The sequence below is a fragment of the Oncorhynchus kisutch genome, linkage group LG2 (assembly GCF_002021735.2).
Source record: "Oncorhynchus kisutch isolate 150728-3 linkage group LG2, Okis_V2, whole genome shotgun sequence".
NCBI lineage: Eukaryota > Metazoa > Chordata > Actinopteri > Salmoniformes > Salmonidae > Oncorhynchus > Oncorhynchus kisutch.
This window is the reverse complement of record NC_034175.2, coordinates 20564187-20587688: the sequence shown is the minus strand read 5'-3', so window position 1 is coordinate 20587688 and position 23502 is coordinate 20564187. Positions and strand designations below refer to the sequence as shown.

At 44.5% G+C, this 23502-nt stretch overlaps 1 protein-coding gene across 1 annotated transcript; it reads left to right on the top strand.

Moving 5' to 3' along the window:
- Nucleotides 1–595: 595 nt before the first annotated feature.
- Nucleotides 596–23433, top strand: LOC109909128 (von Willebrand factor D and EGF domain-containing protein). Its single transcript, XM_020508077.2, has 31 exons — nt 596–896; nt 5164–5354; nt 7191–7422; nt 8028–8093; nt 8802–9034; nt 9477–9566; nt 9753–9903; nt 10129–10346; nt 11442–11515; nt 11655–11928; nt 12270–12472; nt 12837–13702; nt 13926–14062; nt 14284–14448; nt 14744–14848; nt 16910–17024; nt 17579–17841; nt 18212–18431; nt 18764–18898; nt 19047–19310; nt 19590–19985; nt 20121–20216; nt 20363–20458; nt 20707–20802; nt 20956–21051; nt 21165–21260; nt 21432–21527; nt 21721–21816; nt 21927–22022; nt 22143–22240; nt 22338–23433. Exons 1-31 carry the CDS (start codon nt 821–823, stop codon nt 22350–22352), a joined length of 5355 nt encoding a protein of 1784 aa, XP_020363666.1. The 5' UTR covers nt 596–820; the 3' UTR covers nt 22353–23433.
- Nucleotides 23434–23502: the final 69 nt, after the last annotated feature.

The following is a 23502-nucleotide window of genomic DNA, read 5'->3' as shown; positions in this document are numbered from 1 at the left end:
TGCAGAATAATGAGCTCGGTCACGTTCAATCAACTAATGGTATTGTCATACATTTTAGTGCTTATATTCATTTCCATGGTTGTTTTTGTTTATTATGCATTTGTAAATGTGATAGTGTACAACAATGTCATCGACTCAGTAGTAACAGCCGTGACAAAATTATGTGTTTTGGCTAGAGTTCAGTTTGTTGAGTGGTAATTACAGTCCATAGGAAAAATCATTAATGACTAATAGTGTTATTAGTCATTAATTAGAACAAACATTGTAATAACTGTCCATTATTTTCAACAACAAAAAAGCCACACATTCTACTTTTATTTCATTAATTTAAGCCTACCATTTTTACATTTGCTCAAAATGGAAAGCTGCATCCGTTCTCAGTGAATGAATGACCACAATCATGATGACGACTTGACCACTTTCCTGCTGATGCAGTTGAATAGTCCCCGACTTTAATCCTGTCATCGCTTGTCCTTGTCCAAACAGTCGCGGCTGTAGATTCGGTGGAGATAAGGTTCGTGGACGCTCCTCCTAATATGATGCTGCTATTCCTCTTGGAGTTTGTGGTCACGCGCCGCAGTCCGGTGTGCCGGGGAAAGTGCTTTTATCAGCTCTTGTGAACCTCTTAGAAACTGACTTTCTTTAACGCTCGGTTGTGTCTTTGATTGTCGTTTATTTCTATTTCCCTACTCTTTTTTTGTAGGCTATTGGAAAACCGAAAACAGCTGAACTGAGCATACCCGTTGAGGAGCCAAGGACCTTCGTAAAACCGTGGTCTGTCAGTGGTCATTTTGGAAGGCTTCACATTGGGTCGTGAGCGATGAAACTTAAAATAGTTTTGGATCTTTTGTATTTCCTCATAATTTTACTCCCCAATACAACGTTTTGTCAAACAGGTGAGTGATATGCCAATGTAATTAATTGATCATGCCAAATTGGGACTAAATTGTATGTAGACCGTAAAATGAAGTGCTAAAATGACCTGTAGCCTACCAATGGGTTTCAAGCTTATTTTTTCAACGGACATGGTTTACGATTAATATTATGAAAACAGTAGGCCTACTTTATGAACTGGGGGATACATGTAGCATAGCTATGGAAGAAAATGTGGCAATACCGTTTTTAATGCTGAAAATATATCATTTATTTCAGCCAGATAAAGTCTCGGGTGATTTTTTTGTACCTGCTCTCTCAATTCCTTAGTCTTGTCCATCTGGTAAGAATGGTGTAAATCTGTGGCATGCATACCTCAATCGAGGTGCTGTCATCTAAGGGCACATACCTACGACTCTCATTGCTATGGCAGTCTATTGACCTGTCATTGGAGGCAGCAGGGGCCAAGCCTGTCTGTTCCTTCTCCAACCACACAAGCCTTTGAACCCTGTGGCCAAGGTGGGAAGAGACACAGTGTCCATGAGGGCCGCCTACTCTGACAGGGATATGGTGCTGAAGGGTATCCCAGGACACTGACTATGAGAGTTCCCGTCTTGGCCCGAAGAGAGACGGGCTGACCAGGCGCTGCTGACAGTGAACGGTGATAGGGTAGCTCTGAAAGCTCCTGTCGTCACCTGCAACGGCTTGTCCGACTGTCGTCACTATGTCATAGTTTGTTGGGCTATGACTTTTCACTTGGCTGCGAATACTCTCACTCATCTCATTTTGGCCTTTAAGTCCCACAGCTCTCACACGGAGTAGATGGCTGGATAAAACCTCCAGAGGTGTAGGCCTCTGTGGAAATGTTTGGAAGAGCAGAATCTAGGCCCATATTCTGTGCTGTATATTGAAGACAATCAAATTAGTTTGATATTAAATATTTGAGAAATCATGACATTATATTTTTGTTAGGCTTGCAATTAAATAGTAATCATATTTGATGGTAGTATGACCTAAGTACACTTTTTCCTTGTTAAGCAATTTCTGATTGTTTCATCATTTTTTGTTTTGTGGTTATGCTTCTAAAAGACGTTCAAACAACACACTTACCATGATCTTGTTCTAATAAGTGTTGTTGGTAATTGTACTGAATGTTCATTTTTATCCTCTGCTCTTATGCCAGATACATTGTAAAGGGCACACCTACATAAAATCAAGAGCATCAGTAGCACATTCTTGAATTTTTTTACAATGTTGCTCCACCATTACCTGACTGTGGTGTCAGAATTGTTACTCAGGTGAACACAGCTGGTGTTACTGTGGCAACTACCAAACATTCCTGCTTCAGAACAGCTGTATTTGCAGTAGGCCCTACTTTCCCTCTCAGCAAAGTTTCAAGAGGATGTCTTTCATTTAGATTCTGTCCAACACCCAAGGGTCTTGCTTCGGTATGCTCCAAATAAATTCTTTCCCTCCTGTTTCAATTTCACATTTCACCCTAAACCGAGAAGTCAGACTGTCTTTGATGCTGCTTTAAACATGCTTATCGTAAGCAAAATTCTGATCACCACAGCAGTTTTTTACCACATGCCATTGAATAGCAAGTACCTCATATTCCTTCCCCCTTTTATGATACCTCTCATGTGATGGCATATATTAAAGCGGAGCATATGGACATTAGCAGTCACATCCTGCCAGAGCTGAAGTGTCTCTACTTGACTTGGAAGCCTATAAATAATACGGCTGTTAGCTTTGGCTACGACTTAGTTCCTGATCAATATTGGAGACGCCATGTTTGGTAACGGATCCTTTCATACTAGACACTTCCACTCTGACTGCTCCCAGCTGGGACTGTCATTGGATACATTCAATTACAACATAGATGTAGGGGAAGTAGAAGACAATCACGTTCAAAGTGGATCTCCTCACTCTGCATAGTGGATTTGACAATAACACTTCCCTGTATGTAAATCAATGAATTAGTGGAACATGACTGCCCGTGACTTGCATGCAGTACAGTGACAGTCAATGTGGAAAACATAGACGTGAACCATCTTTACCATCTTTTGTAGTATACCCCGTGCACCACTATAGTTTACGAAAAGATACACGAAGTACATGTTCAAACCAAACCAAAAATGCCATTCAGTTATTCCAGATCCATGAGGTTTTTTTTACCAGGCGCTCATGGTGCCCTTCAGCATGGAGGTACTGTGGGAATACTCAGGTATTTCTCCAGAGTGTACTGGTCCCTGTTGATGAACAGCCCTGTTTGGTGATCCGGGACACTGGATCTGCTGCTGGGTCTTCTGTCCTCCCTCTCCTCCCTCTGCCACAGAGAGATGGACACCAAGGCCTGCCACGGGCTGGGGAAGTATCCCTCTCCTCCCTCTGCCACAGAGAAATGGACACCGAAGCCTGCCACGGGCTGGGGAAGTAGAGGGAATCAGGCGGGGGTAACCTCCCGTACTGCCCAGGAGGGGTTGGGTGATGGCACGTGTTGGGTAACGAGGGAAACTGATGGCGAGAACCACGGTACCTTCTCCTTGGGTGAGGGTTGGGGGCTTTGAACAGGGTGTAGTTTTGGGTAGTGGGTGGCGCGAAGGGTTGGGAGTATATTGTTCCCCGTGGTTAAGTTGGTTGCCTACTCTTGACAGGATGGGGAGACGGACTTGGTTGTGGAGCTAGCAGACGTCTGTGATAGGTTGTCAAGTGTTATTGGGTTGTCAAAGACAGTTGGTTTTGCAGACGAAGGATGTTCAGCTTGGGATGCCCCAATAGTATTTACATCATCTTGTATTCTTACTTACACCACTGAGGAGTTACTGTTTGCTACGGTAACATGAATCGTCTCAAAGTCTAGCAGATCAAAGTCTAGCAGATCAAAGTCTAGCAGATTGTCTTCTGTCATTTGTTCATTGGGAATGGACTGGTTGGACTTATTGGATGTCTGTGCTTTTACCCCAAGTTTGTGGAAGACCTGAACAGACTGCATCATCTGATGACCCAGACGGCTCCTTGGCAGTTGGGGAGCCTTTGGGGTAGGCCCTGCCCCAAACGTACCCCCCTTAACGCTACCTTTCTGCTTCCTGGATGAGGAAATGTCTGAACCTGTTCTGTCCCCACCTCCATCTGCAGCGCCGCTCCTTGGACATTGGACCAGCTCCTTCACAGCACACGTCACAGGACTAGGGTTACTCTCACCTAAACTCCTTTCACCATCCCTCTTTTCACCTCCCTCTTTGCACTGTTCACGCCATCACCAGTCACCAACCTCTCCAATGATGGCCGTCTTCTTTGTTGTCTCCCCTCTTCCCTGAAAGGAAACCCGATGATCATTTTTTGATTCACAAAATATTTTGTACAGTATATTATGAATAAATGCATTTGTAAAGTCATTATGCCTTTGCCTTGTTAGTTTCTGTCATCCAAAATGATAATTTCATGCTAAATTTAGAATAAAGCATAAAGCATAGATAGTTAGAGAGCTAAAAAGCTAACAGACAGTTTTGAGAGGTTGGAATAGTAATTGAACATAAAATGCTTACCTTGTGTTGAGTCAGATGTGAAGGCGTTACTCTGGAAAGGGTTATGATCCTCCATAGTTATAAACAGTTATTTTAACACTATTTTTTGAAAGTACAGTACTTTGTTGTTTAGTTAAGTAATTGTTTGATTGATGCACCTAGAATGTCGATGTTGGTCTATGATGTCACCATTTTTGGTTCTAACTAGTGGGAGTACAGCTACGACCGGAAGTTACTTTTTCGTAGCAGGTTAGGATAATTAATGTGGCCGGTTAGGAGACTTATGTTAAGGTTAGAAAAAGGTTAGGTTTAGCTAAAATGCTCTCCTAACCTGCATGCGAAAAGTAACTTCCGGTCGTAGTTGTACTGCCTCTAGTCACAACTCCTCGACGTTCCAACTCCAAAAAATTGTTGTTTTGTTAATATCTCCAAATAAATGTTGTTTTTATGCACAAAAGTACAAACAAGATCACCAAGATCAGCATATTTTCAACATTAATTTGTCTCATAATCCCATAACTCCCATAATGATTAGGTTAGGCCTAGTTATTACATGGCTGCAACTTAGTATTGACAGTGTTTCATTGCTAACTCAGTTGATTGTGTGTGTTGGGGGGGGGGGGGGGGGTAACTTGAGATCGGTAACTTCAAATCAAATTATGTGCATATGCTTGCGTGTGTACATGCTTTGAGTGGAAAACACAGCAGCACCTTATTCACTCATGTTCGTGCTGCATGTTTGTCTGCTTGTGTCTATCCTCAGTGCTTCCCCCAGAATGTGCTCCGGGGGGTCACTCTCTGCTCCAGAACCCATACCGCAGCACCAGTTTCAGCTCCCGCAGCCTGCAGCAGTCAGCCCTCCAGGACTTCATCTGTGACCATTCCCTCATACCAGGCTGGTACCAGTTCCAGATCTTTGACAAGCCCGCCAGCATGCCCACACAATGTGTGGAGGTAAATACAGAGGATACATTTTATTTCATAGTACTTTTTCTCTCTAGGTCTCAAACCATGTTACAATGTATGGAGGTCAACCCATCCCCCTCCGTGTCGACTAACACCCATTTCTTGACTGTGTCCAGCTCACTAATAATCACCGAAATGTGGCCCCCAGAGAAAAATGTGTTTGACACCCCTGGTTTAGGTGGTCTTTCATAGCAATGCCTCAGTCAGAACAGTACAGAAAAATATTGTCCTCATGATATAAGATCTTACAATGGCGCCGGAGAGGCTGCCATTTTACGGGCTCCTAACCAACTGTAACATTTTTTTTGGTGTTTTTGCATTGTTTGTAACTTATTTTGTACATAATATTGCTGCTGGATATGAGAACAGCAATAACTCACCTCAAACGTAACGAATACTTTTTATTTAATGAGACGGACGTGAAGGATATTTTGCTTCTCCGAGACCAGGACCAAATGCCGTCGTTCGCGTGAAGTGAATATGGAAATACAGGGGGCGGAGATCGGGGTGCCTTGTTTTACCTCATTTCTACCAGCATGTCACATGTGCAACCAGATGGGAAAAAACTCTAGACTACCTTTACTCCACACACAGAGATGTATACAAAGCTCTCCCCCGCCTTCCATTTGGCAAATATGACCATAATTCTATCCTCCTGATTCCTGCTTACAAATAAAAACTTAAGCAAGAAGTACCAGTGACTCGCTCAATACGGAAGTGGTCAGATGACCCGGATGCTACGCTACAGGACTGTTTTGCTAGCACAGACTAGAATATGTTACGGGATTCATCCAATGGCATTGAAGAGTATACCACCTCAATCACCGGCTTCATCAATAAGTGCATCGAAGACGTCATCCCCGCTGAACGTACGTTCATATCCCAACCAGAAACCATGGATTACAGGCAACATCCACACCAAGCTAAAGGCTAGAGCTGCCGCTTTCAAGGAGCGGGGCACTAATCCCGCTATGCCCTCAGATGAACCATCAAACAGGCAACGTGTCAATACAGGACTAAGATTGAATCCTACTACACCGGCTCTGGTCATGCGTAGTCACTTAACCCCTATCTACCCCTATGTACAAATTACCTTGACTAACCTGTATCCCCGCACATTGACTCGGTACCGGTACCCCATGTATATAGCCTCGTTATTGTTATTTTACTGTGTTAATTCATTAACATTTTTTACTTTAGTTTATTTAGTAAATATTTTCTTTCTTTTCTTAAGCTCTTCTTGCACTTGAGTACTTTTCAGTGAGTAGCCAAGTCATTGCAGTGGTAACATGAGTGCTAGTCTTGCCCTTTGAAGTGAACATAGGCTCTTTGTTCCAAGGAGACTGGGATGGTATCAGCATTAAGCACAGGACCAAAGAGAGCGAGAGACAGGAAAGAGATATTAGAGACACAGGAGTGACAGGAGAGAAACGAGAGAGACTGGGAGACAGGGTTAGAGAGAGAGAGACAGGGTTAGAGAGAGACATGGTTAGACAGAGAGCAAGAGAAAGATGTTCCTCATTTTCTCTGGGCTGCCTGCTGTGCTTCCGACTGAAGGATTCATCAGAGGTGTCAGCTTCCTCTTCTTCCCAGGGCATTATCATGTGTCATATTGCCGTTGTTACCTGCAAAGTTTCGCCCTACAAATCATAACCAATGTGCTTGTTTTATTACCACCCAGTATAAACTAGCCTGGTCCCAGACATATTTGTGCTGTTTTACTTATTATCACAATGAGTGGCTAGAAGTTTGCAAGACAGTGCAAACAGATCTAGAACCAGGCTAAAGTAGTCTTATTCTATTTTCTTCATCTGTGTCCACCAGGTGAACCACTGTGGGACCCAGGCCCCAGTCTGGCTGTCTCTGGGGGAGGGCGAGAGTCTTCCGCGGCCCCTGGAGGTGACACAGCTGACGGCCTGTGCCACCTGGCAGTTCTTCCTCAGCAGCAGTAAGGACTGCTGCCTGTTCCGCATCCCTGTCACCGTGCGCAACTGTGGAGACTTCTACGTCTACCTGCTCCAGCCCACCCAGGGTTGCATGGGCTACTGCGCACAGGGTACAGCAGCTGTTTACGATAGTCTGTTTAGGTGGAGGCAATGAGGAGCTCCGTACGCTATGAAAGTGAGACTGCATTTCCCAGGAAGTAGCCTTGTAGTTTTTTCTTTCTTCAATGGGCAAAAACGGAGCGCTATGGTCTTCAGCGCCAAAATGTCATTAAAGTTCATTCATCCACAAACACAAATATAATTGTATAAACAAACGTGTTTTCATGAATTTGATGATATAATCGTCAAGCCCATTCAAAAGATTAGGGCTGACCCCAGAAGTGCAGTCCAAAGTGCATCACTTTCATAGCGTATTGCCAATGGTCTATGCTTTGATCTCTTACTGTATGTGTCAATGTAAACAAGACATTACTTTAGGTTTCTTTTACAAGTGTTTGCTAAATGCTGTACATGCTCCTAAAATAGAATATAACAAATGTTATTATTATTATAGTGGTAATAGCGTATATAAAGGTGACATGATACAACTGTAAAAACTTTAAAGAATTAGCACAAACTGCATGTAACTCATTAAACTGTTATTTATGTGCTTGTGCTTGTGACTTAACTGCTAAGACCACCGTTGTTGATTGTCCTGCTGTCTTTCACCATGTAGAGGTGTCAGACTCTGCGACGGGGGGGTGTGGTCCTGACGAGGTGGAGGTTGATGGAGCGTGTAAAGGTGAGTGAGCTCTCTGCCTCCTGTGTGTTGTCTGGCTCTATAGGAGGCCCTTGTTAAAGTCAGGCACCACAACAATCCACGTCAGAATTGCCATGCGGTGTGGAATGCAGCAACAGGCCCTTCTCAGGTCCTCTTAATGAGCTAAGCATGTGTGTCCTGCCTCCCTCGCCCTGTCTCCATGACGACATCTCTCGGCGAGGTCGTGATTGATCCCTCTGACGGTTTTAGGGCGAAGGAGGAGGGGGGCTGGGGGCATAGGTGGATGGTTTAATGAACTTTTATTCACACAAAAGAAGTTATCAAGTTGGAAGCGATACTATGAGTAGGAGAAGGTACCTACCATTTAGGTACCTACTGTTTTGGTTTGTTATGTTTGGCCCCTTTCCCTGATTAGAGTTACAGAAATATACCAACATGTCGGGACTCACTGGAAGGCAGTGGCTGATCACTGGATCTTTGCCTGAAATATAGATTTTGATTACTTGGTGGGTCACGGACAAAAACATTCAGCCAAGCTTCTATTATACACAACCATCTCATGCTGTATACATTGTTACCTGCTATATCCATGTAAATACCAGTTACATGCTCAGTAGGAAGAAAACTGAGTGAAACTACCCATTTTGTCTAATTTTGTCCAATAAAATATGTTGCTAAACATTTTGCTTCAGTGTACCCTACTGAACACGACTCCGTTATCCCTTCCAGCCAAACAGCCTCCTTCCCCAGCGGTACCTGTGATAGTAGCAGAGCTCTCTGGGAGCATCGTCTACCTGAAGTGCAGCTTCGAGGGCCATAGCCTGAACAGCTCCCTAGGCTATGTGGTTGCCTGGTCTCGCCTCTCCCCCCAAGGCATCAAAGAGGAACTGAAACAGGAGACTACTGTCCAAACCGTTGCCTTCATCGAGCTGGATGGGATCAACCTCCGACTGGGGGACAAGGTGGGTAGAAGTTACCCCTAACCACTGACGCAGGGTCAGATATTTTTCCTCTCTCTAATGGTTAAAGTTAAGATCGAGGGTAGTGTAATTTGACCCGAGACTTGTGGTTACGGGTCGCTTCTACCTCGCTTGTAAAACAGTCAAACGCAAAAAAAATAATGCTCGCTTCCGAGCTCTCTCTCAAAACTGAAGTGAATATGTTTTACAAGTGAGGTTATGGGCAATAGAGCTGGCCGTGTTGAAAACCTAGACTGCCACCGGTCATCAAAGTTTGGCAGTATATTGTCATGTCATCCTTTTATCTCTGTCATACACGTTGCTTTTTTTTTACTGTGGTATCATGTCTATCACCTGTCTTCAACTATAAAGGCTTTTCTACATCCTGAACTGTAGCCTCTCTCTTCCTCCTGAACGGCTGTGGCTGTCCTTCCCTCTCTGGCAGATTTACTGCAGTTGCTCCAGTTTTTTCCTGGACTCGCCGGACATCCAGGGAGCCCCAGCGGAGAGCGGAGAGTTCTTCGCCGGGATCAGGGTAAGTCAAAGAGATAGAGAATACTATTTCAAGGATTTGGTGTTTGAGTATGTGTAAAAGTGTGTAAGTCGTGTGTGCGTGCATGCCTGTCTGTCTGTCTCTCTCTGGGTCTGGGTTTGTGTGTCTCCTCTTTGTTTTAAATAGTCACTGGTTAGTCAGAATTTCTCTTGTGACTTGTCTCTGCAGTTGAGACCAGAGGTGACTACTGTGTCTGAGGATGGGAAGGACTATGAGTTGACTGTGGAGAGTACCATCCCTGTCCCCTGTCCTGGCGATGCCTCCTCCTCCACCACAGAGGAGTGTACTCTCTCCTTACACCTGAGTACAAACAATCAAGGTAAATGCTTCGTAAGTAATCCTGCGTACTCACAGTATCACCACAGTAAAGTTAGATTGTTCAAAACGTTGTATTTTTTATTACTGATTTCGGCAATACGTTTTATTTACAAAGTGTCTTGATTCTCCAGTGACAACGCATATTGACATGTTGGTATCCCTACAAAATAGACAAAAACAAAGCCAATGACAACAACCATGAAATGATCTATTTGTTCCTCCGTAGGAGACGATCTGCTGGGTCCAGACGTGGTGTTGTCGTCGTGCCGGGTGGATCTCTCCCAGAGCCTGGGGTGTCGTAACGGGGTGTGTAGCCAGGCCCTGGTTCACCTCAGTGCGGTCACAGACTTCCTCAGGGACGGGGACAGGACGACACAGATCTCTGTCAACCCCATCGTCACATCCAACTTCCTCTGGAGTGGCTACACACCACAGAGTGTCCAGGTACTGGAACTGGAAAAAAACACCCTTGTGATGGGTTGGGAGGAGAGTGGCGGTTGTTATTAGCCTGGTCCCAGATCTGTTTGTGCTGTCTTGCCAACTCCTATGGTCATTGTCACACTGTTTGGCATAAAACTTTGCAAGACAGCATAAACAGATCTGGGACCAGTCTAGGTTGTTAACAGATCTGGGACCGGTCTAGGTTGTTAACAGATCTGGGACCGGTCTAGGTTGTTAACCGATCTGGGACCGGTCTAGGTTGTTAACCGATCTGGGACCGGTCTAGGTTGTTAACAGATCTGGGACCGGTCTAGGTTGTTAACCGATCTGGGACCGGTCTAGGTTGTTAACCGATCTGGGACCGGTCTAGGTTGTTAACAGATCTGGGACCGGTCTAGGTTGTTAACCAATCTGGGACCGGTCTAGGTTGTTAACCGATCTGGGACCGGTCTAGGTTGTTAACAGATCTGGGACCGGTCTAGGTTGTTAACCGATCTGGGTGTAATGTATAGGCCGGGAGTCAGGAAACCGGTGCAGAAGTGAGTTGAATAATACAGATGAACAAACATGAGGAGCGTACTGAACTTGAGAGAAAACAATAACACCTAGTGACTGAAGACAACTGAGGGCTAAATAAAGGGGAGGTAATCAGGGAGGGAATGACGACCAGGTGTGCATAATGATGGGGAACAGGTGTGCGTAATAATGATGGTGGTTAGTAGACCGACAAAGTCGAGCGCCAGAGGCAGGGAGGGAGGGGAGCAGGAGTAGGTGTGACACTGGGACCAGCCTAGGTTGTTAACAGATCTGGGACCAGTCTAGGTTGTTAACAGATCTGGGACCAGTCTAGGTTGTTAACAGATCTGGGACCAGTCTAGGTTGTAACACTTAACTCACTCAATGCAGAATATGCTATGATGCTGTATATACTATATAATGTACATTTTCTCACTGCCACAGTGCCCATACACAAACTGTAAGTTGCCAACCTACTCATATAAGCATGTACTGTTTGCACTTTATTTTCTCATCTAGATAGCTGAATGTGAAAATGAAATAAATGATATTTGATATGTGACATCTGCTCTGTGTTTTCAGATCACAGTGACGGATGTTCCCTCTGCATACTGCTACTCTTTCACTGATCCTCACATCATCACGTTTGATGGCAGGTACTTCAGTCACTCCTTTATAGTCAGCCATAATGATCGATGCAGTCAAGGCAATGTTAGCCTGCAAATATGATAACAATCACATGAATACCCATTAAAGTAGCTGATACTGTTATGTATTTCATGCTTTTCCTTCCAGGCAGTATGACAACTACCAGATCGGGACGTTTGTGTTGTACAAGAGCACGAGGCAGCCATTCGAGGTCCATGTGCGCCAATGGGAGTGTGGGAGCGTTGTCCACCACGCCTCGTGCACGTGCGGTTTCGTGGCAAGAGACGGCGGTGACGTCATAGCCTTCGACATGTGCAATGGAGAGCTGGGGGACACCAGGCCGCACCTGTCGGTGAAGAACAGGGACGTGGGCAAGAGCGGCATCCGCATCACTGAGTCTTACCAAGGACGCAAAGTCACAGTGAGTGAATAAATAAATAAAGTGTAACATAACAATTTTTTTTTTTTAAAGTTGTCCTCCGATGAGTTGGTGGTGGCAGGAAAAATAAAAGGTCACTGAGTTGAAGCCCACGCCCACAGGAAGTAGTCATTAGCCAATAGGGTGTTGAGAAAGGCAGTGTAAACTTACAGTGCAAAGTCGGTACTCAATTGTTTATGCTAATTATGATATGATACAGACTGTGATGATATGGCGACGCACTGGAAAGCAGAAAATAATTTAGTTGTAATAGAATAGAGCAAAATCAAATTAAATACAACAGAATAGAATAGGATTTAATGCCATTTCTGTCTGTGCTGTAGATGACCTTCTCGTCTGGGGCATTTGTGCGTGCCGATGTGTCTGACTGGGGCATGAGTCTGACCCTGAGGGCCCCCAGCTCAGACTGGAGCCAAACCCAGGGCCTGTGTGGGACGTATGACGGACAGACCCACAATGACCTCCACACAGCAGGGGGCGCAGCGCTGGACAACGAAGACGTAGCAGCCTTCATCTCTGAATGGAAGTTAGTCTGATGCCAAGTCTCAAATCAACCTCTAGCCCCTAACGTTTTGCAGATCTGAAGAAGATATGTGGTGATGGTTCTAACCAGCCTATCAATGATTGCACTGCAGCTTTCATTGTAATTCCTATTTCTGTACAGTTTCTTTAGATCTGCAAAGCGGGAGCTTTGTCCCATTGTCCCAAGTGCAATGACAAAGTCCGGACCTGAGACTGTTCTTTCAAATGATGGATATGAATCATTTTGAACATTTTACATGAGCTCTTTCAGCTGTGGTTATGTTACATTATTACTTGTTGAATGTATTTCCATAGAGATCCTATTTGATAGTATTTATTTATTTAAGTATTTATTTCTCTTCTGGCAGACTCCCTCCTGGTAGCAGCTTGTTTGACACCGTGACATCCTATCAGAGCGCCCCAAACCCTCACAGGTACTGTAACTGTGAAGAAGAGTCCCGCCCCACGTCCCCGCGAACCAGGTCTCAGGCAATCCCTGGCTTTGACTCCTCCTGTTCTCACCATGGCAACGTGAGACTCCACAGTATCATCCCCACTCTGGATGTCACCGCCGAATACAACTCAGTAGATCTGTTCAAAGGCCACCACGACCACCCCTCATGGAACTCCAACCAGCACGGCCGGGCCGAGGACACCGCCCCCCAGCCTGTAGAGAGAGGCTCTACCCTAACAGGCTCCAGCCATGGAACCAACAACCAGAGGAGCCGTGGAAGGCGCCAGTCCTACCAGTTCCTCCCCAACACGCCGTACCAGGGCCTGAGCCAGTCCGACCTGGAGGACTTCACCTACTTCTTCCCTGAGGACCACGAGCTGACTGCCCGGCCCGAGTCCTCCCCTGCCCCCACCTGGCCCACCCTGTCTGGGCTAACACAGCACCAGGCCAGGGTGCAGTGCCAGCGGGCGGTGGCTAATTCCAGCGTGGCCCTGGGCTGCGGCCGGCTGTTAGGCCCGGTCATAGTGAGCCAGGCGGTGGCTATGTGCGTCAGCGACCTCCAGCTAAAGGACGACCAGGCCTGGGTGGGTGCTACTCTGCCTCTGCTTGAGAACGAGTGTGAGAGGAGGCTAGTGGAGGAGAGCGAGAGAGAGGGAGAGCACCAGGAGATGCTGTCCTTCCTCAAGTGTCCTAATCTATGTAATGGGAATGGCCAGTGCTCAGAGTGGGGGTGTGTGTGCTTCCCCGGGTTCGGCTCCTACGACTGCAGCGTTATCTCTGGTGAGAAGAGGGGAGGGTTGGATCTGTAACACACATCTATATTCTAAGTCAATCATACATATTGTAAGTCAACACTAGGCCAGGGTTTGGCTCATAGCTCATCAAAATGAAAGACATATCACAGTAATTTGCTAATCCTAGTGAAGCGATTTGTTAAAAACCTGCTGACATTTATTTTGCTTCTCATTTGTGTCTGTTTCTGGTGTCGTTTGGGATGGTGAAGACCAGACTCCAGAGATCACAGAGCTGGAGAATGAGGGACTGTGTGATGTCAGACAGAGTGACTGCTCCACTGTACAGGTCTTTGGACAAGGCTTCAAAGACTCCTATGAACTCAAGTGTGAATTTTTGAAGGAAAAGGTACCATATTACACCACACACACACACACACACACACACACACACACACACACACACACACACACACACACACACACACACACACACACACACACACACACACACACACACACACACACACACACACACACACACACACCTCCATACCTATGATATTATTTTCTGTAGCACAGTACTTCTGACCCAAGTGTCCCCGCCTGTCTCTGTCTGCGTGTGTCCAGTTTGTGGATGGTGAGTGGACCCTGGACGAACCTCAGTTTTCCCTGGCTACCTTCCTGCATGTGTCAGGTTTGGAGTGTCAGCTCCCCCTGGAGTACAGACAACCCAGTGCAGGCCTGGACCTGGATACGCCCACCGACAGACCCCTGGCACGCTGGCAGATCAAAGTCAGTGGAACAACGCTATGCAGCACATCTCAGTAATGTTTTGGGTCCAGACTCATTTGGGAAAGGGCAAATCACCCATAAAATACAGCTGGATAACAGAGATCTAAACAAGAGTACTGTTTGCAGCAGGGCAGGGTTCTGGCCTAGTTTTGTAATATGGTTTGTTTGCACACCTACCAGATGTTTTCAAGATGGTGCAACTTGGACAAGAGACCCTTACTTATAGTAGGAGCTTCTGTAAATATTTATTACCAGTAGTCCACTGATAGGTAAGTCATTAACGTTGTCTTGGCAGGTGTCCAACGACGGCTACGGTTACAGCAACGCCAAGATCCTGACCCTGTTCGATGGAGCCTGTCAGATCTGCACGCTCAACGCTGACGTTCTCTGTACATCCAGGGTGGGTTTCTCTTGTGTTTTTTTCTCTGGGTTTCAATGGAATCACAATGTTTCTGATAGCATGATCAGAATGTGTTGTTTAGTGATTTCGAATCTGACTTTAAATGATTCAATACTTGTAACAAGGTAACAATTCCACTTTTTTTCATGTCCTTGTTCCTTGTGTTTTCCAAGTTGATTGAGAACATGTTCTCAGATTTTCGTAGTTTGGGTTCTTTTTCAGCCACTAACATTCAACAGATACTGTACATTATGTTGTGGAACATTCAACAGATGTTCAGGCTATCTCAAATTTCAGGCCCCTTTCCCACCAGGAAAAAACAGCACATGGGCCCGGACCCTCTTAAAACTGTGAGTGTAGCACATGGGGATCTGTGAAACGTACTCCTCAGCCTGAAGTGTCTTACCAATCGGCGCCACACAAAAAAGCTAGCTACGTGGCGCAAGTAGAGACACTTCAGGCTGCGGAGTACGTTTCACACATCCCCATGTGCTATATGAGCACCACTCCTACTAGTTATGCATGCCAACCAGTTTATTCTGAAGAACATTTTTCACCCAAACAAAAAGTGACCAATGCTCTGTTTGTAATTTAATGTACACTACCGGTCAAAAGTTTTAGAACACCTACTCATTCAAGGGTTTTTCTTTATATTTACTATTTTCTACATTGTAGAAACTATGAAACTATGAAATAACACATGGAATCATGTAGTAACCTAAGAATTGTTAAACAAAACAAAATATATTTTATATTTGAGATTCTTCAAATAGCTACCCTTTGCCTTGATGACAGCTTTGCACACTCTTGGCATTCTCTGCCAAGAAACTGAAGATCTCGTACAACGCTGTGTACTACTCCCTTCACAGAACAGCGCAAACTGTCTCTAACCAGATTAGAAAGAGGAGTGGGAGGCCCCAGTGCACCACTGATCAAGAGGAAAAGTACATTAGAGTGTCTAGTTTGAGAAACAGACGCCTCACAAGTCCTCAACTGGCAGCTTCATTAAATAGTAACCCCAAAACACCAGTTTCAACAGTTGTCATGGTCGTCATATGGAGGAGACCAAGGCACAGCGTGGTAAGCGTACATACTTCTTTATTGAAAGAAAGAACACTGAACAAAACTAACAAAACTAACCGTGACGCAAATATGAGTTGTGCAGACAGGCAACTAAACATAGAATAAGAACCCACAAAATACCCAAGGAATATGGCTACCTAAATATGGTCCCCAAACAGAGACAACGATTAACAGCTGCCACTGATTGAGAACTAATTCAGGCAACCATAGACATATAAACACCTAGACTTACAAAAAAAATCTAGACATACAAAAAACCCTAGACAGTACAAAAACGAACAAACCTCCCTCATCACACCCTGACCTAATCAAAATACTAAAGAAAACAAAGATAACTACGGTCAGGGCGTGACAACAGTGAAGAGGCAACTCCGGGATGATGGCCTTCTAGGCAGAGTTCCTCTGTCCAGTGTCTTTGCTTTGTCTTTGCTTTTCTTAATCTTTTATTTTTATTGGCCAGTCTGAGATATGGCTTTTTCTTTTGCAACTCTGCCTAGAACGCCAGCATCCCGGAATTCTTTGTTTCTGGCCATTTTGAGCCTGTAATTGAACCCACAAATGCTGATGCTCCAGATCCTCAACTAGTCTAAAGAAAGCCAGTTGTGTTGCTTATTTAAATCAGAACAGTTTTCAGCTGTGCTAACATAATCGCAAAAGGGTTTTCTAATGATCAATTAGCATTTTAAAATGATAAACTTGGATTAGCTAACACAACGTGCCATTGGAACACAGGAGTGATGGTTGCTGATAATGAGCATCTGTACGCCTCTGTAGATATTCCATAAAAAATCTGCCATTTACAGCTACAATAGTCATTTACAACATTAACAATGTCTACACTGTTTCTGATCATTTTGATGTTATTTTAATGGACAGAAAAATGTTTTTTTCTTTCAAAAACAAGGACATTTCTAAGTGACCCCAAACTTTTGAACGGTAGTGTACATGCACATTTTGTTACTGTGTATCAATCCCCAGGAGAAAACATGCAACATTGACAGTGTGTGTTATGGAGAGGGAGACCTCAATCCCAGCAGCCCTTGCCTGATATGCCGACCAGACTCCTCCAAATACACATGGTCCATCGCTGAGAGTAAGTACAATGTCCTCTTACCTATAACGTACTTTTACTCTACAACTGCTGTTTACATTATACAACAGCATCTCGAAACAAATCCATACCACGCGAACTGAAAGGTATTTGCTGCCACCCACTACTGACGACAGCACACAGTCACAGAGAACACACATGGCTGCAAGGTCTCTGCAATATGTCTACAGTATGTCTATAGTTCGCGGTTGGTCGTGCTATAGGGAACAAGGTGTTATTTGGGTCAGAGACATTATAGTACCTTCAGGCCTCTGGGTATTGTAATTGTGGTTGGCTCAATGTGTTCTTTGTGCTGTGTTTTGAGTCTTCATACAAAATGAGGTCAAATCACTCCAGATCAATCAGAGTACATGAAATGAATACAACTGGTTCAAACTAGGAACAGAACATTTTTACAAAGATAGATAAACATATAAATAAAACAAGTTGAAATAAAGGAAAAATAATTGTATATTATGTACCTCAGATAATGATATGGACATTAATGATGAAATGATTAAGGTTATTACTAAATATGACTATTCTGCTCCTGGAAGAGAATGAGCCACCAGTGTTTCAGTCAGCCCAGGGGCGTCTGCAGACATTCCAGGGGGAAAACTTTGTGTACCAGCTGCAGGCTCAGGATCCAGAAGGCTCCGTGGTGCTGTTCACTCTGGAGTCAGGCCCCAGTGACTCCTCCCTCTCCCCCGCTGGCCTGCTCACCTGGAAGGCTACTGACACTACTGCCTCCTCCTCCACACAGACCTTTCAGTTCACTATCACAGACGATTGTAGTGCTGAGACGCTTGCCTCTGTACAGGTAGGTTTAAAAAGAGGAGAACACTGTTCAATAAGTATATTCGCAAAAATAAGAAACTTTGGATGCGAATTCCTTGACTGATTATGTTGACTCTTCGTGAATGGGGATTCTTAGAGATTTCTCTTGATTGTCTACAGCGAGAGGGAGCTCTAGATGTACAATCCTTATTGTCCAGCCTGCCGCTGCACTAGTCTTTCTGCGTCTGTTCCTTTGTATGTCTGTTAGCAGGACATTCAAAACTAAAATGCAGTAATTACTCACGGATTGTCAATCATTGTTCCTCATACTTATATGTTCATTTCAAACTGTTTGTGAATTAAACTTAAGCTCTACTAACACTTCCCACTTGTGTGTGTGTGTGTGTGTCCAGGTCTCTCTGCGGCCCTGTGACTGTCTGAACGGAGCTTCCTGTGTTACAAACATTAACCTCCCCCCTGGCAGCGGGGAGTATCTGTGTGTCTGTCCCGCTGGCTTCACAGGGGACAGGTGTGAGGAGGACATAGACGACTGTAAACCCAACCCCTGCCGTCTGGTTAAGTGTATAGACGGACCCAACTCTTTCTCCTGCATCTGTCCCCCCGGAATGACCGGTACTGTACTTGACAGAAATAGAATTACAACACACACTGTACGTTGTACATGCTGTCCATGTTAATACTGCAGCTCATTTGTGGGTCTCGGATGCTTTTATGACTCTTGACAGCTTATTTTTAAACATTCAATTAGAAAGCTGTGCTTTGACACTCCATTATAGGAACCGTACTCCTTATGGCCACTCTTTCAGTGTTTGGATACAAGCAGTGCCAGATTTCCTTTTCTGGTTCAGTGAATTTAGATGTTGATGTTTTGTTAGTGGATTACATCCTGTGTGTGTGTGTGTGGGGAAGGCTGAGATTTCATTGATGTTGTTTTTGTGTTCCAGGTCATACCTGTAGAGAGGATGTGGATGAATGTGCCGCAGAGCCGTGCTTCCCTGGGGTGGGCTGCAACAACACACTGGGCTCATTCACCTGTGGCTCCTGTCCAGAGGGTTACACCGGGGACGGGAAGAGTTGCAGTGGGTCCCACTCTCCCTGTCTGTTTCTATCCCTCCCTCTGTATCTCTCTTTCTCTACCCCTATCCTCTCACCCCCACCCCTCATTCTTTTATCAATATATTTATATTGACTGTGAATAATTATATTCTACCTCCTCCTCTCCTGTAGTTAAATTGGAGCCGTCCAGTGGTAAGGGTGATGACTATAAGCCTATTCATAGAGTGACCGTGCCTGTACCCGCTGTACCCACAGGAGGTCACCAGGGTTCTGGCACGGTTAAACCATCAAGCCAGACCCCCTGCTCCAGACAACCATGCTACCCAGGGGTGCAGTGCTTCGAGAGCACACACATATCCGTAGGGTACATCTGTGGACCCTGTCCACCTGGGCTTCATGGAAACGGACACACCTGTAGTAGAAGCACCACAACAGGTGAGAAGGGTCACCTGATCACTTAGCTGATGATTGACAGGGTTCATGTGATTAGGTGTTTATTATAATGTTATTAAATATCTGGGCTTATATGGGATTAGTCCATTGTTTTATTGATGGCTCATAGCTGGCTTCTAGTAAAGCTAACTGTTATGCCAGTATTATTTAGCTAGGTCATCAGGGTTAGTTGATAGAGGTGATTTGAGTTATACTAGCTCTATACAAATCCCATTTGAGTTCCTTTTCAAGCTCTGTCCTCTAACTTCCAGTGTTTTACAGGACAGAGGCCAGTTACCACCAACAGAGAAGATGGACGTTCCCAAGTGACAGAAGACTCCAGTAGGGAAATTACTGGCACCACCTCCTCCCAGTACAGGAGGATAACTGAGGGGCCCTCATCGGGTAGCAAGAGAGTCCCCTCCGTGGAGAGAAAGACACCTATTAGCCCCCAGGACCAAACTATCACCAGAGTCTCCACCCCCACCAATCACAACCGAGGTCAGAGCAGCAAGGTGGACCTGACCCCTGACCTTAGGTGGGGGTCATTGTCTCCCATAGTGACATGTGCAGACTCGCCCTGCTTCTCCGGTGTTCCCTGTGAGCCCACAGTCTCAGGCTCCTTCAAGTGTGGCCGCTGCCCATATGGTTACACTGGAGATGGGTTCACCTGCAAAGGTTAGCGGTTAGCACTCTTGTTGTCTGTTTTTCATTCATATGGTCTTTGTTCTTTTTTCATTCATTTTTCACATTCAAATCCTTACATGGACGTATACTGTAGGTTCCTATGAAACGGTTTGTGGTGTTTTCCAGCTGTGTGCCGGTATCCATGTGGAAGGAATATGGAGTGCTCTCTACCCAACACCTGCACTTGTAAAGAAGGTTATACCGGATATAACTGCCACATAGGTGGGAACAACAGTCAGGGTTGGACGAGACAGATGAGTTTATATTCTTATGGCTCTTTATGAGAGTTACAAAATAACTTCTGCAAAAATGTCTGTAAATTAGAATAAGTTGTTTTCAGTTAGTCTATTAACCTCCTACCTTCTCAGCTGTCTGCCGACCGGACTGCAAGAACCAAGGGAAGTGTGTCAGCCCAGATGTGTGTGTCTGTCCCGTGGGCTACAGCGGACCAACATGTGAGGAAGGTAAACATATCATCCCACACATATTTGAACTCTTAACTATGTATTCTATATCCTGGCCCCAAATCTGTTTGTGCTAACTTGCCAACTCATTGTCACTCATTGTGTGGCTTGACAATGATGTAATAGGAGCTGGCAAGATGGCACAAACAGATCTGGGTACAGGCTATATGTTCTCCATTGTACATATTGTATATATTCTCCTTGTCTTACTGGATGCTCTGTACACCCCTTGGTTGCTGTGTTTGTAGCTAACTGTGAGCCATCTTGCCAGCATGGAGGAACCTGTCTGGTCAGGAATCTCTGCACCTGTCCCTACGGTTACGTGGGACCAAGATGTGAAATCAGTGAGAGATAATCCATTTGATCCTTTCTTGCGTATATCATGTTTCCCTACAATTATCTAAACCAGTGTCTGCTTGCCTAAAAAAAATGGAATGTGTGTATAGGGGTTAGGAGTTGTCGTGTGTAACTGTGTCTGTGTGTGTGTTTCTGTTCAGTGGTGTGCAACAGGCACTGTGAAAACGGAGGGGAGTGTATTTCTCCCGATGTGTGTAAGTGCAAGTCTGGCTGGTACGGACCAACATGTAACTCAGGTAACGCCAATCAACACCACATGTTCCTACTTAGAAGCCCATGACGAACGTATCTCTTTTCGACAACAGTATGTTTAGCTATGGGCTCAATATTCCATTGTCTTCACCTCCAGCTGTCTGCAATCCAGTGTGTTTGAACGGTGGGACTTGTATCAAACCCAACATCTGTGCCTGTCCCGGTGGCTTCTATGGCTCCCGATGTCAGATTGGTAAGAATAGGCATCACACTGACAATCAATAACCTCAATTGATTATGACACATTCTACTGTTCCCCTATTAGTGAGTGATCCGGCAATTTGCACAGAAGTCTATTGCATGGTGGTAATGTGGTTTAGTGAGGTATAACTGTAGCTGTGTCACTGTGCGCCGTGCCCTCCAGCTGTGTGCAGCCCTCCCTGTAAGAACGGAGGTCAGTGTATGAGGAACAACGTCTGCTCCTGCCCCGGGGGTTACACAGGGAAGCGGTGTCAGAAGAGTAAGAGCCACTGCCACCCAACACAACCAAACACCCCACATCACTGTATGCATGCAGTATTAAATAGTTATAGGCCCTATACCAACATAAATGCACGTGAAAGGACCTAATTGTAATAACCCTGCAGCAAGCTAGTATGTACATGCAGTTATGTTAATTGAGCCAAAAATGCATGTTGCATTGTGTCTTTCAGGTGTGTGCGACCCCATGTGCATGAACAAGGGGAAGTGTGTGGGGCCCAACTCCTGCTCCTGTGCCTCTGGGTGGAGGGGGAAGAGGTGTAACATTCGTGAGTGTCAACATAATGTACAACCACTGTTAACCTGAACCTGTCACCATGTAAAGATGCCTTTACAATGCTAAGCAACTCTGTGTGTTTGTGTGCGTGTGTGTATTTAGCCGTGTGCCTGCAGAAGTGTAAGAACGGTGGTGAGTGTGTGGGACCCAACACCTGCCACTGTCCCACAGGATGGGAAGGCCTACAGTGTCAGTCCGGTCAGTCCTTCTCACATTCAATATGATATATTGTTGCCAAGTTTCAATACATAGCTATATAATTTTATCCTGTACTTATATTGCGTTCTATACTATTTACTCCTTCTGCTTGACGGACAGCCATCTGTAAGCAGAGATGCCTCAACGGGGGAAGGTGTGTCCTGCCCAACTTCTGCCACTGCCGCAACGGGTACACTGGCGTCACCTGTGGGTTAAAGGTGAGCATTGGGTCACAGTTTGGATGTTCATTAACAGTTTTTTAATTTTTTATTGTTGGGAGATTATATACTGTAAAATCTCTTTGCTCTTTTGTAGGCCCCGCTTGCATAAGGGAAATTACTGAAGATGCAGAAGTTTTACAAAATACACAGCGCAAATGGAGTCTTATTAGGCAGTGTGTGATCGTGGAGTTTGTGCCTGTGTGTGTGTGTGCGTGCCTCTGTGTGTGTGCCTGTGTGTGTGTGTGTGTGTGTGTGTCTTTGTACATGAACAGGGGGACTGGATATATTGCACGTATCTAATTGTCCCTGTTTTGTTACTACCTCAATGCTCAAGGTAGCATATTGATGTAATGCCCTTGCATAAGAAATGCATAACATATTCATAAACAATGCATAATACTGTCTAAAACACTGCATATTCATTCAGAAATGTTTATGCCAATCGTGTTGATGTCTCAAAAGCTACGTTTACACAGGCAGCCAAGTCTGATCTTTTTCCACTAATTGATCTTTTGACCAATCAGATCTGCTCTTTTGACAGTAATTGGGCAAAAGATCAGAAATGTTCTGCCTGTAAAACGCAGCCAAACTATATAATCTAACATAGACATTAATTCATGTATTTTAATGCATAAAAATGTGTTTTATAATCCTTATCCTAGGCTTTTATACAAAAGTGTTACTGCACACAGTATTATGTTGGAGTAAGAGAAGAGAATCAGATGAAAAACTACTTGATGGTTTAGTTGATGGTTTATTGAAGAACAATCTGGCTTTATATGATATTAATACCCACTTTTCTATTTGTTTTGTTCCTTGTTATTGATTTGACCTAAGTTTTTTCCACTCTGGTTTATTGTGGTACTGAAAGTGTTTATTTTTTTTCCTAAACTATTGTGCACTGTTGTTTCATACTTAATATGTATGGAGAAATAATAATATTCTTCTTTTTACGTCACACCTGCCTTGGAAATGTTATTAGCTTGTTTGATTTTTAGGGCCACTTGCCTGCAACTGTTTTGTGACTGTTGACGAGATCTGATGTAAGTATCAATTCAGATATACTTGATCACTTTTGTACATTATACTGTACATAGGTCAAAACATTATTTTAACATTTACACCGCGTTGTTGTAAATCACGCATATGGAAACAAAATAAAAAGTTATTGTGTAACTTGCTTTAAGTAACACGTTGATTGGTTGAAATACAATACGGTAAGAGATGGACGAACACTTTTGTAACAGTTTAGTTGTACT

What these genes read in the sequence shown, in the direction of transcription:
- LOC109909128 (XM_020508077.2), top strand. Translation starts at nt 821, where the DNA reads ATGAAACTTAAAATAGTTTTGGATCTTTTGTATTTCCTCATAATTTTA. An exon ending in ATCATCACGTTTGATGGCAG is followed by an intron (nt 11,516 to 11,654) that starts GTACTTCAGTCA and finishes TTTTCCTTCCAG; the next exon opens with GCAGTATGACAACTACCAGA. An exon ending in AGACGCTTGCCTCTGTACAG is followed by an intron (nt 17,842 to 18,211) that starts GTAGGTTTAAAA and finishes GTGTGTGTCCAG; the next exon opens with GTCTCTCTGCGGCCCTGTGA.